The following is a 14095-nucleotide window of genomic DNA, read 5'->3' on the forward strand; positions in this document are numbered from 1 at the left end:
GGTTAGAAGCGATAATGTACAAAATCTGAATAAATAAGATTCCTCAATATTATTGAATTTTAATTCTAGGGTAAAGTAATATATCCGCATATTTTATTTATATACAATATGTATAAATAATGATGTGATTTGACTAATTTTGTTGAAAGAATATTTGTACTTTTTACGTAAAACTTCAGTCTTTTACAAACTTTCTTGTAATTAATAAACCAGTAAAAACAATATTAATAAAATCTATTAAAATTATAAACAAACTCATAAGTTTTAATTTTAGTCCTTAAAGGTTGAAATATTTTGCCCCAATGTCGAGACACTTGTTTCAATCCAAAACATTACTATACTGAATCGATAATGTTGCATGTGCCACGAAAATGATGATAGTGTCAGATAACTTGTTGTGAAACGAAAAAGCATTGCATGTACATTTCTGTTGTTTTGTTGACCATGAGTTTGATGATCTTTTAAACTTGCCCACAGCTAAGAAATCAAACAGTATATCTAAACGAAATTAATTTCAAATTATTTTTTAGGTTCTAAGCTTTTATCTAATCTTTCAGAAGTTGCAAAATTTATTCCACAAGAGTCTTTTTTATCATAACCAAGTACACATCTTAAAACCATTTAAGTCTTCCTTAGTAATTTCTTCTTATCTTTAATAGTAACGAAAATAATTTAGATGAACGTTTTAAAATTGACACCCTGTATATTAAAAATAAAAGATATATTTTCTTCATAATTGGATAGGCTTTTTACAATGGCAATGTACAAATATCAAAATTGCAATTATACTATATAACATATGTATATATATAAGCTTCACATTTAAACACAAGATTCTTTATTATATTTTTTTAATACCAATATTTTAATAATTATAACAAGGGTTTTTTAACAAGAGATGTATAACATTGTATACAAATTTTCAAAAACCTATAGATAATTTCAGTTATGCTCTTGCATCATTAATTGTTGATGGAACTCTTACCTCAATTCCATCTAGTTCCTTAGACATTACTATTTGACAGCCTAGCCGTGACCTGAAATTAAATATTATATAACTGAATATGTCAATAAATATATTTATTGCTATACAAATTAATACTAATACACAATAAGATTTCTATTTATCCATTTGAAAATCAACATTGTAAATATGCTAATTCCAACATAGATTCGTAATGATTATAGGGTCATAAATAAAAAACTATGAAAATTTATTATAATTTCAGTTTCGTAGTATTCAGAGATAGCGATTTGAAATTCTACATTGAGATGCAGATTTCGAAATACCCAATACTAACCTGTTTTTACATAAATTTACAAAGAAAAATTCACTTTATAAAATATTAAAAGGTAATAGAATTAATAATGTGAATGATTTGATACTGATTATTATGAACTCACGTATCTGTTAATTCATATGCTAAATCCAACATGTCTAATTCTTCATCTGTTGGTTTGTCAGGAAGTGCATCATAAACTTCTTTCGAAAATATTAAATGGCACGTACTACAAGTTAATGTTCCTTCACAAGCACCTATATCAATTATATTTTAATATTACAACATACTTATATAATAAAGTATCAAAAGTTAAAAATAATAAGAATATTAAACTCGATAAAAATGAAAATTTTCAAATATTTTCTACCTCAAAATTATTTATTTTAAATTAAGTAAATTATGCTTCTTTAAAACATACCATATCCATCTAAATCAATTTCATTATTTACTACTATGTCTAATATAGTATCTCCAACTTTCCCTTTTGCTTTGATTCTCTCTCCACTTGCTTTAACAAACGTTATATTTACTCTGAAAATAATATTTATGAAAGATAAAAATTATCTCAATATAATTATTTTCCTTATTTTTTGTGTTTCTTCAATTAATCTTCTCTTAATTATACCTTAATTATATGTATCACTTATGATAATAGAAATAATTTAAAAATAAGATATACTTGTCTTAATAATACATAAATAAAATTCGTATATCATATATTTATAACAGTGTTATATTTTTAGTTGTTCACTGTCAATGTTGTTCTTATTAATACTATGTTATTTTTCTAGATGTTATACTCCTACAAAGAGAAAAATTTCTTAGACATTATTATTAGCATTATTATTTTGACACCAATTTTATATTGGAAGGTAAGTACTGAAATTCTATTAAAAAAAGAAGGAAAGCACAAGAAAATTTGTATCACTTACTCTTGTTTTTCTGAAAGTGGTTGCGTGGTCGATATTCCTCTTGTTGCCTGCAAAAAGGGTAACGTTGTGTTGCTTGTATATTTTGAATAATTTGATGCAATACCGAGAATTGATCTCGAAAATTTTTGTAATTGATTTACTAACGCCATTCCACTGTCATAAATATCATGAGTATGGGACACCCTGACCGAACATCAGATAAGTATTGCGGAAAATATCAATTGTAGATCAATTGTACTTTGTACAGAAACTTTCACGGCATTCTTCGGCTGCTATACTGCCGACGTTCCTTTACTGTGATAGGTTATAAAACGGTTCCTAACACAAGTGACGTATCTCTACCGGACACGTGCTCTTCGGGCCACACGTTTTATGATACAAGACCAGCAAAATGATCAATATGTAATTTTACATATCTTACATTTTTTCCAAATGAAATATTGTTTTTATTAAACGTTTAAAACCTCAGGCAACATTTATTTCATCTGATTTCAGTTTTACAAATATATATCTATAATACATATCTGTATAAATTACGGTCTGGTTATATCAAACAGGGACCGACACTCGCTAGGGAAAACTGCCCAAAAATTGAATCGTAAAAACCAATATGAAAGACAACAAATTTCTCGTTCTGCGGAACAAATAGAAATGAGCAGAGTATCTTTATCTTTATCTGAGACATTCAAAGCGTATCACGCATACGCTAAACCTGAAGAAAACTTTCTTGTCTTCCATGTTCATTTTTCCCTTTTCATTTCCATATAGAAGAAACCATATAGAGGTTTCTTCTATATTTATTTATATGTTCGTGATTGATGCTATTGACAACATACAACTAAGGGGAAATACGAATAGTAATAAATAGATGTATAATTCATTATGCAATTTTATAGAATTAAATCTTATTTATCTTCAGATATAAAAACTATATTTACCAGCTGAAACACTAACGCATATGCAGTATAATATAATCTACTTAACAATCTCGTTTTAGTTATAATATGTGATTAATTCTTTTGCTATTTCGCTATAAACAGTTTTTTGTGCATACAATATTTTTTTATAGTATTCTAATATATTGTTAGATATTGTAAAGAAAGTAAAATACAGTTATTGAAGTGTGGGAACATTCAATGTTAACCTTGCTTCAAAAAATAATCTTTCGAATGAATGGGGAATAGATTTTTAGTATTATAGTTGGTATAATGTCATCATTGTTTACAATGTGTTAGAGTTAAAGAAATGAGACAAATTAATATTTCAGAAGCAAATTCAATATTTAAATGATGTTATTTTAAAATGGCAGATGATATGAATGTTCTTTTTATACGAGGAAATGGAAACGTATGTATGGTAATGGAAACGTAATGGTTTTAACATTATTTTAGTACAAGATCTTAGCATAATAGTAATTAACAGTATCCATTACCTTTTAGTCAATTTTTGAAAAATGACATATATGATAATTTGCAATAGTTTGATAATAAAATACTTGTATCGATATTAATAACGTATAATTTGCTATCTCAAAAGGATACAGACACAGCCAATGATAATGTTTGGGACGATAGTGCATTAATAGAAGCATATGATAAAGCAATAAATTTAGCAAAAGAAGAAGTTATCAAGCGAATGGGAATGGATGTTGGAAATTCTCAACCGAAAGAAAACCTACAAAATCTTAAGCAGCCTAAACACGCAAGTAAATTACACAAGGTTGTGATTTTGATAGAATATTACAAATTTGATACAGAATATTATTAAATATATTGATTAAGAAGCAAATTATTTTATTTTGCTATTTACTTATATTTATTTGTATACACATCTTTTCTCTATAGAAATGGATCATAGGAGCACCTTGTCGTGCAATATACTCAGAGGATGGAGAAATTTATGAAGCTATAATATCAAAAATTTACGAAAACAATGGCACGTGTGTTGTAAAATTTGTAGGTAATACCTTTAGCATGATGGTTATGTCAATTAAGAAATGTACTAAAAATACATATATATATATGAAGTAAAGGCTTTCGCATAGTCTATCACAGTGTCATTCAGCAGGTTCTTAACTCGGCAGGAGTACCTGTCAATGTCTATGGAGAGACCCGTGGGATATAGGGTCATGAACCATAAACATGCATGTTACTTATTGTTCATTATTAGCTGCTTGGAATATAATTCTCCTCATTAGACGAGTGATTATTACTACATATATCAAGGCAAACATTTATACATATACATTTATGCACGGGAAATTCTAGTACATTGCCTGTAAGGACAGTAACTGAATGTCACTCAGCCATTCTATTAAATGACAAAAATTTCTTTTACTCTGTGTTTAGGCTATGGTAATACAGAGAAAGTCGAGTTGAGTTCTCTTTTAGAATCAGAAGGTTTGCAAAGTCAAATAGCACAACAAAAGAAAGCTTTGGAAGAGAAATTCAATGAAGAGAACGACGAGACTTGTGAGACTAATTTTTCTACAAATGTAAATTCGAAAAAATATAATGTAGAAAAAATGGATTGTGAACATCACTTCATATCGGGACCATCTTTCAATTCGATGACTGATATAATGCCACCTGCACCTCCTTTACCACCACAATTAATGGCCGAGTAAGTACAATTTAAAAATTCTAATGAAATGCTGAATACTTCTAATATTAATAAGTAATTTGGAATAAGTTTAACATTTTATTTGGAAAAAAAAAATACGAAATTTTAATAAAATGTACTAGATTACCAGATAATGATACAGACGCACTTTCAAGTATGTTGATGTCATGGTATATTAGTGATTTTCACACAGGTAATTATTTCATATAAGTATTTTATTGTATATTAAATTTTCAATGGACTATGTTATTTCTTTTGTAGGTTATTATCATGGTTTGAAACAAGCAAGAAACAATCAAGAGAACAGGAAGAAGTGTTGATTATATCAATTTTTTCAATAACAATATAACGATAATATAAGATATAATAAAATATAAAACTCATTGTATTTATTTACTTCAATTATTTGAAATAAAGAACAGCTTTATTTTCATATAAGACTTTATTTTTTTAAAAATAATTACTAAGATAAGAAAAACTAAAAAACATATTTTTGATAAAATACACTCACATATATATGTCGGGTTATCATTAGGATTTAAGGCGCGTAATGATCCTTCGTTTGAATTAGCCATTGTTTTACGAAACAGAGAATATATTTACGCGAATAAACAAGATTTTACAAAATATTATGAATAATGAGTTTAATAAATAATAAAATTAACAAACGATAAGTTTAACTAATAATTAGATTAAAGATTAATAAGTTTAACGAACAATAAGAGGAACGAATAATATGTCTTACGAATAATGAATTTAACGTATAATGAGATTAACGATCGATAGGTTTCACGAATAATGAATTTAATTAACGCTATTAACAATGTTCCGGGGTTCAAACGAATCCACGGTCAACGGGATAACTCTTTACTATGTGTAGAATAATTTTAAACACAGAATACAATTGCTGAGACACTCGGTAAATTGCTCGATGTATCACTTTCCAAGGCGATCACACGAATGAATATCTGATGAAAATCTTTTTCGCTATCCGACTGCATTTGTTTGTTATATGCTCGCTGGAAACATCGAGAAGGTTCCAATCGTTGTTGCTAGGCAATTTCTGTCAAAAGTTTGTTGTATACTCTTTGGAAACATCGAGAAAGATTCAAACGCCGTTACTAGGCAGTTTCTGTCTGGAGATTGATTCCTAATACAACGTGTGTCCCATTATATCGACATCTCTAAAGTACAATTCTATGCGATTTCTAGGGAGAACAATACAACCGATCCACACCTTCGTCAGGCAAAACGTTTATCCCGTGACCGTGGCTACGTTCGGCGACCAGTTGTCACCTCGAACTCACTTTCGCTTTCACAAATATCAAACAATTACAAATGACAATTGCTTAATTACAGTTATGATAAAATCTAGGCTAAAGCATTAGAAGGCTTCCTCAAAATTGCAAAGGGAAGGCTCCGGTTTTCCTTTCATCTCCGACATATATAATACAAGGATATAATACAACCGAACATTTTAAACTTAGCCTATAGCGTGTGCGCGCACACACACGCACACACACATGACACACACGACACACATGCGCGCACACACATGCGCGCATACACACATGCACACACATGCGAATGATTTCTCGAACGATAATCCATTTATTTATATTTTTCAATATCTGTCATTACGATTGCGTATTTATTTGTTCCGCGTATCATATTTATCTATTTGCATAACTGTAGGTGACATTTTTTTTAACAATTTTGCTAATATTTCATAACTTTTTAATTCATATTTCAAAGTGGTAACAGGTGTTTCTTTCTTTTCAAGTCTCCTCCATATCGGGCTTATTTCTAGTAGCCACGCTTGCTTACAAAGCAATTTTATATCTGCACAAGAATATCTTTCAGTACATTTTACTATGTGGTTTACAATATCTGTATTTTCTAATAAGTGGTTGCTAAGGTATAATTTGAATATACCAAGTCGAGCAACTTCATTGGGTAATGATACGTATATTTGCTTTTCGAGACGCCTGAGTAAAGCTGCATCAATGCCCCTAATAACATATTTACAATAAATATTATCGTTCTATTATACTAATAATAATGAAGGAATACTTCAAACAACACAATAACATATTTGGAATTTGGAGAAATATTACGATATTTTCTACTTAGAAAACATTGAAATAACGTGATATACGTACCAAGGGGAATTAGTTGTAGCCAGAAGAACTACATTAGAATTCTCATTAGACACTAATCCATCCAATCTAGAAAGAAGTTCTGATCTGAATCTCTTTGCAGGTTCAGACAATATACAGTCTCCTTTATTTGTGGCGATCCAGTCAATCTCGTCGATAAAAATAATTGTAGGCGAATGACTATAGGCAAGTTCAAATAAAACCTGTTCAGTTTAACAAATGTATTATTCATTAAATATTATATTCGAAATTCCTTAAATTCATTGCCTCATCGCGAATATGATATCATTTCGTTTTCCAAACAACTATTCTATTTATATATAAATGACGAAAAATAAAAATTTTATACCTAGAATCTCTCCTTCATAGACAAAGGAACAAAGAAACTTACATAGACAAAGCAACTTACACGTTATACTTCTCGGAATCGCCTCTCCATTTGCTGACCAATCAGCTGGCAGTTATGTTAAAAAAGGTGCAATGGCATTCTGTCGCGACTGCCTTCGCTAACTTCGTTTTCCCTGTTTTGTATATTTCTTGTAAACACGTACAGAAATGAAAAGAATACGAGTATCTTACCTGTACCAGGTGGGCCGTACAGCAAAATACCTTTCCATGGGGAAAACGGGCCATCAAAAGAGATAGGATACTTAAGGGGATACACAACGGCCTCCTTAACAGCGGTTTTACATTCTTCTAGGCCTATAACGTCATCCCAATGTACATTTAATTTGTTTACTACGATCTCCTGTGACGATACAAAGATATACAAAGATAAAATGGCGTCTTCTCTATATTAAGTAAGCGTTACGTAATTTGATATTTGAAGCGTTACCGAAATCACGTCATCGTCGATATACGTTGGACGATTTATCGACGGGAATTTTATCGTTTAAAAGCTTTACGATACGTATATTAATCGAAAATAACTTACGCATGAGACGTCCTCAGCAATCTTTCGTAATTCCGTATTATCTGAATAAAGCTTTTCAATGCATTTCAATATCTTCGATTGCATGGATTGTTCCATTGGGACGTTAAATAGCTCTTCTGATGAACGTCCATCACTCTCATTGGGGAATATTGACGTCACTGTCATTGCGAGATTAATATGATTCGTATTGTCATCAGTTATCTTCTGCTGTAGATTCGTCTCTTTCACAGGCTCACTTCTCGCTTGTTTACTAAAAGATTTGGCTTTTGTCTCAATACTTCTACAAACACTGGATCATATTGTAATACGATACGTTGAATTTGATACGTTGAATACGATACCGTTGAATAGGATACACGTTGAATACCGTTTAATATCGTTAAATAATTTAAATTCTTACGTTTTGCTTGCATTTGTCACTTCCCTCGTCATTTCCCTTCCAGTTATTTTCTTACACAATATGGGATATTTTTGAAATTTCATCTTGTAATAATTTTCATACTCTGCAACGATAATTTCCAAATCGATGTTGTCGCAGACCCGATGTTCGGGAGACAGACGAGCTTCCCGGAATAATACATCGCTAATGTCTATATACCTAAAAAAATGTAGTTTTTAATTAATTATAGTTTTTAACTGATTAAAAATATTTTTCGCAATGACTGAACACTATAAGATAACCATCAAACAACTGTTTTATCTCTAGGTAAGACGGGCAAAAGAATGTATTTACTATATAAATCCTCGAAGATAATTTCTTGTCTTCTGCTCTTTAATTTCCAATTTTTAGATGGATAAGAATAATTTGAATTTATATTTCATATATTTGTTTATAACTAGTTAATCTACATTATCGATTGAGTTATTCTTAACTACTGAATTACCGATGTCGAATTTTCAAATTTGGTTTCGCCTTCTCTTTCCACGATGTCCACTGATTTCTATTTCGATTGGTCACTGACACTATTCAAGAGAATTGGAACTAGGAATATATTTTAATTATAATATACTCACCCATTGTGTTCCAAATAATCACATACAAGGTATAATATGTTGCGATGACGTTCCGAAATACGACTCTCCTCCTAATATAATTATTTTTTCATTACAATAATATAAGTTTTTTCATGTAATTTTTTGTTACATTTGCGAATTCAACGAGTTACACATGATTTTTCATGAAACACGAACGTTAAAAATATTTGATACAGCCTAATTATAAAAATTGTTAGAAGCAAAAGTCATAGATACTATGTGCGAGTATCGCATGAAACGAACAGCTATTAAGAGAACTGCAGCAATATTACAAATCAAATAACAAAACACACACGTCTGTGACGTGGAAATTCTAAAATCTAAAATCTAAAATCTAAAATCTAAAATCTAAAATCTAAAATCTAAAATCTAAAATCTAAAATCTAAAATCTAGAATATTCCTTACCTTTTTTCGCAGATTATAAAATATCTTATTCATACTACATTGCATCGATAAATCACCGTTCATAGTGACACTTTCAAATCGCCTATCGTTTCTCAATGGATACGAGAATTTCCGTTTATTACTTTAAAAACAACCCGTCCATTACGTTTCTCTTAAAAAATTCTTTCAACTCCGTTGAAAACCGTGCATCAAACAAGAGACAAACGATTTGTTGCCATGGAAATGTTTGGTTCACACATAAGCAACGCACAAATATAATGATAGAATAGCTGAGTGTGTGTACTGTATAGTAAGATGGATGCAACATGGAAATAGAAAGAGAACACCATGTATAGATACTTCCTGTCCTTGTTTAATCAGGCATGCACACTAGTGGACACTGACGCTGCTCGTATACCGCTGTTACATATTTCCTGTACAAGCGCGCGTCGTTAGACAAGGACGGAACATCCTCTCTCTACTTCTCTATCGCGTTTTTAGTTCGCTCACGCGCTCTGTACTTATATCTATTACATTTCCACCATAAGCAGCGGCCGTGCAGTGACTTACAAAAGTTCCGAACGGTTCCATCCTGGGCGGACGGTTAATTGCGTTCGGTACTTCGAGACAGGAAGGTGAGTACAGAATCGCTCCTCTTAGTACTCTTATTAAAAGTGTTATCATCGAATATAAGTTTTTTCAATAAATTCTTATCGTTTTACAATCTTTCTAGAATACAATGACGTCAGCAATCGATCATTTTCGCGAATTTATTGTAAATTAATTGGGGGAATATCTGGAGTTCTTTATCGGTTTCGACTGTAAAATCAGCAACTATTCGAATTTTTCATTCATAATTGTGACGTTTTCGACTCTTCCGTTGCCAAGACCCCCTTGAGAGATTTTTGGCACGTTCCATCACCCTTGTTAAACGAGTGCACATTGGTGGATATATTGATTTTAAAAACCAATACGTGAACGAGGTTTATTATCTCACTGGAACAAAGAAATCCGTTTTATTCGCGAATTTTCCGTGTTTCTTCTTAATTTTCGTGAGTGTCTGGTGCGGAGCATTATTTGAATGAACTTTTCATCGTTCAGATTATATTTCGTTTAAAAAGATTGAAATTGATGTCGAGAAGAAATGAAACAAGGTGCTCGGGCATTCCATCGTTTCCCGGGGAAAGAGAAATATGAAAAAAACGGTCGTTCTTCCTTCTGCCATTTTCGTCCATTACCAAAATGGTATGACCCAAATGTCCCGGGCCGTGAATCAATCAAGCGAATTTTGAATAATTTTTGAATAATATCCAGTTAATAATTTGTGAAACAAATTAATTTCATTTTATTGTTGGAAACAAATTAGTTGGATTTTTCTTTCTTTAGCAGTTTTCGCCGGAGTTGACTTGACGTGCTACTTCAGTTTCCATCTTCGCTTCTCGAAACTTCCAACGTCCTTGGTGTTGGAGTCTCCTTGTCCAGGTGAGTACATAGCTTCTAGATACTCGTCGCTGTTCATCCTTACGAGCCTCTCGAGCTTTAGTTGTCAATTGTTATCGTTAAAGGAAGAGAAGCTCGCGACAGATGTTATCGAACAAATCGTTTCTTCTCGAAAAGTTCGAACTTGTTCGTTGCGTTTGAATATATATGGACGGACGCCATTTTTCTTGACATCTTCATGATTTGTCATGTCGTGAGTATAGCTTCTGACTACCACATGTTTGTGATTTAACCACTTGTGAAATTTGACCACTATACCGTGATAGAAAAATATTTCCAATGAATTATAAATATTTTACATTGTGAATTATAAATATTTGTTACAAATTATATCGTACTTGAGGTGAAAATGAACCATATATCTGCTTATGGAATACGAGGTAGTAAATCATTCGAAACATAATAACGATTAATTAAGCACATATACAATAACGTTTACGAATGAATATTGCGAATTATTGTATGGCTTTAATGCGGTATTTAATGTTTTGATTGCGGTCTTTGAAATGGTATCATAGGTGCTGATATAATATCGCGCGAAAAAGGAAAGACCAGTGGTTAATATTGCAGGTGCACCAGTGCGTTGCGCTCGTCGGGGGTGGTTTTGACGCCGGTGCCGAGGAGAGACGCAGAACGTGTTCGATCGACCCGCGAACGTAGCCCGTGCTCATACTGCGACAGAGTTCGTTTCAGTTAGGCTCAGTCGCTGTTTGTCCGTCGACAGCGTATAGTCGCGTCGGCCTACGATTCCTTTTTTCTTCTTGTTTCTTGCGAACTCCCTCGCAACAGCCGTTCTATACGTACGCCGCCAGTATATCGCGTGATCATCGTTCCCGTTGCTTCCCTTACCCTCTCACGTCCTTCGAAGAAGACCACCCTTTGGTTTTTCCTTGTTTGGAGGGAATTCATCGCTCGGACACATGGACTGCGAAGCACGAGGGTTGATCGAGGCATCAGCGTGATGTACTTTTCAGGTTTCATATTTTCTCTATGATACTTTCTAAGGAGAATTTGAAAGATATACATTTTTAGGAAATAAAGGTTTTTATGGAGTCATCGATAGGTTAGAATTTAATTAACTCTCTTATAACAGGTATTCCAATTTTTTAATATATAAATTTAGTTTCCTCTATGGTGTTAGAGAACATAATGCGGGCATTTTATGATATAACGAATATATTCGTATATATTTTAGTTTATTCATTCGTCAAATTTCCCTAGTAGGCCGGCCTGCAGCTCACATGCAGCACTTAGTAAAAATTTGTTTTGTTAGAGGTTGGCCATTCTTCTTGCTATAAAAATATCGTGAAGTCATATCATATTGTAATATCGGAAAATAAGGATAGAAATTTTTTCCCGATTACTTACAATTTATTAATATTAAACTGAATATACAGATATAAATTGGACAGAGAACGATATTTATTTAACGGAACTAAATGCAATACTCGTATCTATATCAAATAACTTTACAGTTATTTGATCACTCTCGTCACAACGAATCTAACACACACACTCTCTCTCTAACAACTCTATCAATTCTCACGACTCTACTCTTCGACGACTCGAAACCTCTAACGACTCTACTCTTCAACGACTCGAAAACTCTAACGACTCTACTCTTCAACGACTCAATTAGCTCTAACGACTCTACTCTTCAACGACTCAATTAGCTCTGACTCTCGCAACACACTCGCTTTTCGACTCGCATACTCTGACCTCTCGGTCATCGCTCCTTGAACCCGAAACCGTCCTTCTGCTCTAACCTTGTTTCTTGTTTTTCTCATGTCTCTGTAAGAACTAGGTGACTTTAGTCACATAGGCGCTCTTAAATGTAAACGAACCACAGAAGGACGACGTACACGGTTTTTTCTATTTTCAACCGATCTCTAATTCAAATTTATTCTACGATATTACAATATGATAAAGCACCTTCTGAAAGCTAGATGCTCGATAACGAGCCTAATGATTCTCGGTAGTTTGTAATGTCAAGCTTTGAATTGGCGAGATCGCTCTGCTGTCAGATCGCCGTCCAGCGGTGACCACATTCTTTAACCACGTTCAAGAGGTATATCACGCTACAGAAACCATCAAAGAGTTTGCAAGTTAGTTGCCTTTTAGAAGTGGGGCAGTTGGTTGTTACATGTAATCCGTAGTTGCTGGCTGTTCTCCTTAGTCGCCATACATCATAGAGACGACAGTTATAGTCGCCAGTTGTCCTTGCTAATGGTTGCTTGTTGTCGCTAGTTAGTTCTCGTTATCGTTATGTATTCCATCAATCACGCGAAATTTAACGTATGGGATTTTATTCTTCTTTATTCTTTCTGTAGGGAGATTTTTTAAGACGAGGAAAATATAGAATATTTCAAGACGACGGTAAGGTTTGAATTTAAGTAACTATTTTATGATACAATAAAGTGGAAAAACGATTTAATTTTATAAAGTTTAAGGTAATTTTTTAAAAAACTTCGAATTTAAAAGATTCAAATAGATATCTTAAACGTAATTAAACCCTCCATATCGTAAGAAATTAAATGAAACTGCGCAACAAAGTTAATACATTTAATGTATTATTTTAAACATTTATTTAAAAACATTTATTTAAAATTTAAGTGTAGGCGTTGACGCGCGCGCGCCATTCGAAGCATTTGTCAGTTCGTTACATCCGCGGTAAAAGTTGTAACTACGAAGAAGCTTAACATATGGTGCGTCTCAAGACGACAGTAAAAAGTATTAAGAGATTTTTCGAGATTTTTTCTTTTAAGTTTCCAAGTACTTTTTCTATTTAACTTCTTTTTTTTGCATTTTCTCACAATATTCGATAAATAGAGACGAAATATGACAGTTCTTAGTTCGGGGATTTATTGGTTCGAAAGTTACTTCAAAAGTGTTTCTGGAGTTCGTGCGGTTAATACTTTTAAACTTTTACCGAGTACGACTTATTCCGTATGGCTGGACAAATCTTTGTTGATACTGTAAGCGTAACTGTAAGCGTCCGGATATTGTCTTGTGGAGATAGAAAAATACACGAAGTATTGATTGAACTACATATTTTTTTAATTCTTTTTTAATTCTTTTAGTTCTTCATATATTGATAATAGAACGATATTCCGCTACTTTGAGCACAATATAGTAATGTTTAAATAAATAATAAAATTTACGCATTTCGTCTTCATGCGTCGATAAGAAAATGCAAAAAAAGTTAAAGAAAGATGATGCGCAGACGCTAAGTTTAGTCAGCAATA

General features: G+C 32.3%; 2 protein-coding genes and 1 pseudogene across 7 annotated transcripts; 1 reads left to right on the forward strand and 2 right to left on the reverse strand.

Moving 5' to 3' along the window:
- Positions 1–702: 702 nt before the first annotated feature.
- LOC126876724 (adrenodoxin-like protein 2, mitochondrial) lies at positions 703–2503 on the reverse strand. The gene is made up of 4 exons (XM_050639608.1): positions 2216–2503; positions 1702–1814; positions 1405–1537; positions 703–1037 (listed from the first exon to the last, which is right to left on the reverse strand). The coding sequence occupies exons 1-4, from the start codon at positions 2362–2364 to the stop codon at positions 947–949; spliced, it is 486 nt and encodes a 161-aa protein (XP_050495565.1). The 5' UTR covers positions 2365–2503; the 3' UTR covers positions 703–946.
- LOC126876720 (survival of motor neuron protein-like) lies at positions 1963–5275 on the forward strand. Of its 6 annotated transcripts, none has more exons than XM_050639597.1 (6): positions 3100–3562; positions 3752–3934; positions 4060–4174; positions 4564–4837; positions 4960–5030; positions 5099–5275. In XM_050639597.1, the coding sequence occupies exons 1-6, from the start codon at positions 3518–3520 to the stop codon at positions 5155–5157; spliced, it is 747 nt and encodes a 248-aa protein (XP_050495554.1). In that variant the 5' UTR covers positions 3100–3517; the 3' UTR covers positions 5158–5275. The 6 variants fall into 6 exon arrangements, 1 of the variants encoding a protein (XP_050495554.1); XR_007694459.1 differs by having other exon boundaries at positions 3101–3414; positions 3483–3571; positions 4564–5030; XR_007694460.1 differs by having other exon boundaries at positions 3103–3414; positions 3483–3562; positions 4564–5030.
- On the reverse strand, positions 5261–9514 carry LOC126876733 (katanin p60 ATPase-containing subunit A-like 2; annotated as a pseudogene).
- Positions 9515–14095: the final 4581 nt, after the last annotated feature.

The sequence above is a fragment of the Bombus huntii genome, unplaced genomic scaffold, assembly GCF_024542735.1.
Source record: "Bombus huntii isolate Logan2020A unplaced genomic scaffold, iyBomHunt1.1 ctg00000091.1, whole genome shotgun sequence".
In the NCBI taxonomy this organism is placed as follows: domain Eukaryota; kingdom Metazoa; phylum Arthropoda; class Insecta; order Hymenoptera; family Apidae; genus Bombus; species Bombus huntii.

Coding starts and splice junctions, on each gene's coding strand:
- LOC126876724 (XM_050639608.1), bottom strand. CDS start 2,364: ATGGCGTTAGTAAATCAATTACAAAAATTTTCGAGATCAATTCTCGGT. Junction 1,815..2,215: donor CCACTTTCAGAAAAACAAGA/GTAAGTGATACA, acceptor TATTATTTTCAG/AGTAAATATAACGTTTGTTA. Junction 1,038..1,404: donor GCATATGAATTAACAGATAC/GTGAGTTCATAA, acceptor ATTTAATTTCAG/GTCACGGCTAGGCTGTCAAA.
- LOC126876720 (XM_050639597.1), top strand. CDS start 3,518: ATGGCAGATGATATGAATGTTCTTTTTATACGAGGAAATGGAAAC. Junction 3,935..4,059: donor ACGCAAGTAAATTACACAAG/GTTGTGATTTTG, acceptor TTTTCTCTATAG/AAATGGATCATAGGAGCACC. Junction 5,031..5,098: donor TATTAGTGATTTTCACACAG/GTAATTATTTCA, acceptor TTTCTTTTGTAG/GTTATTATCATGGTTTGAAA.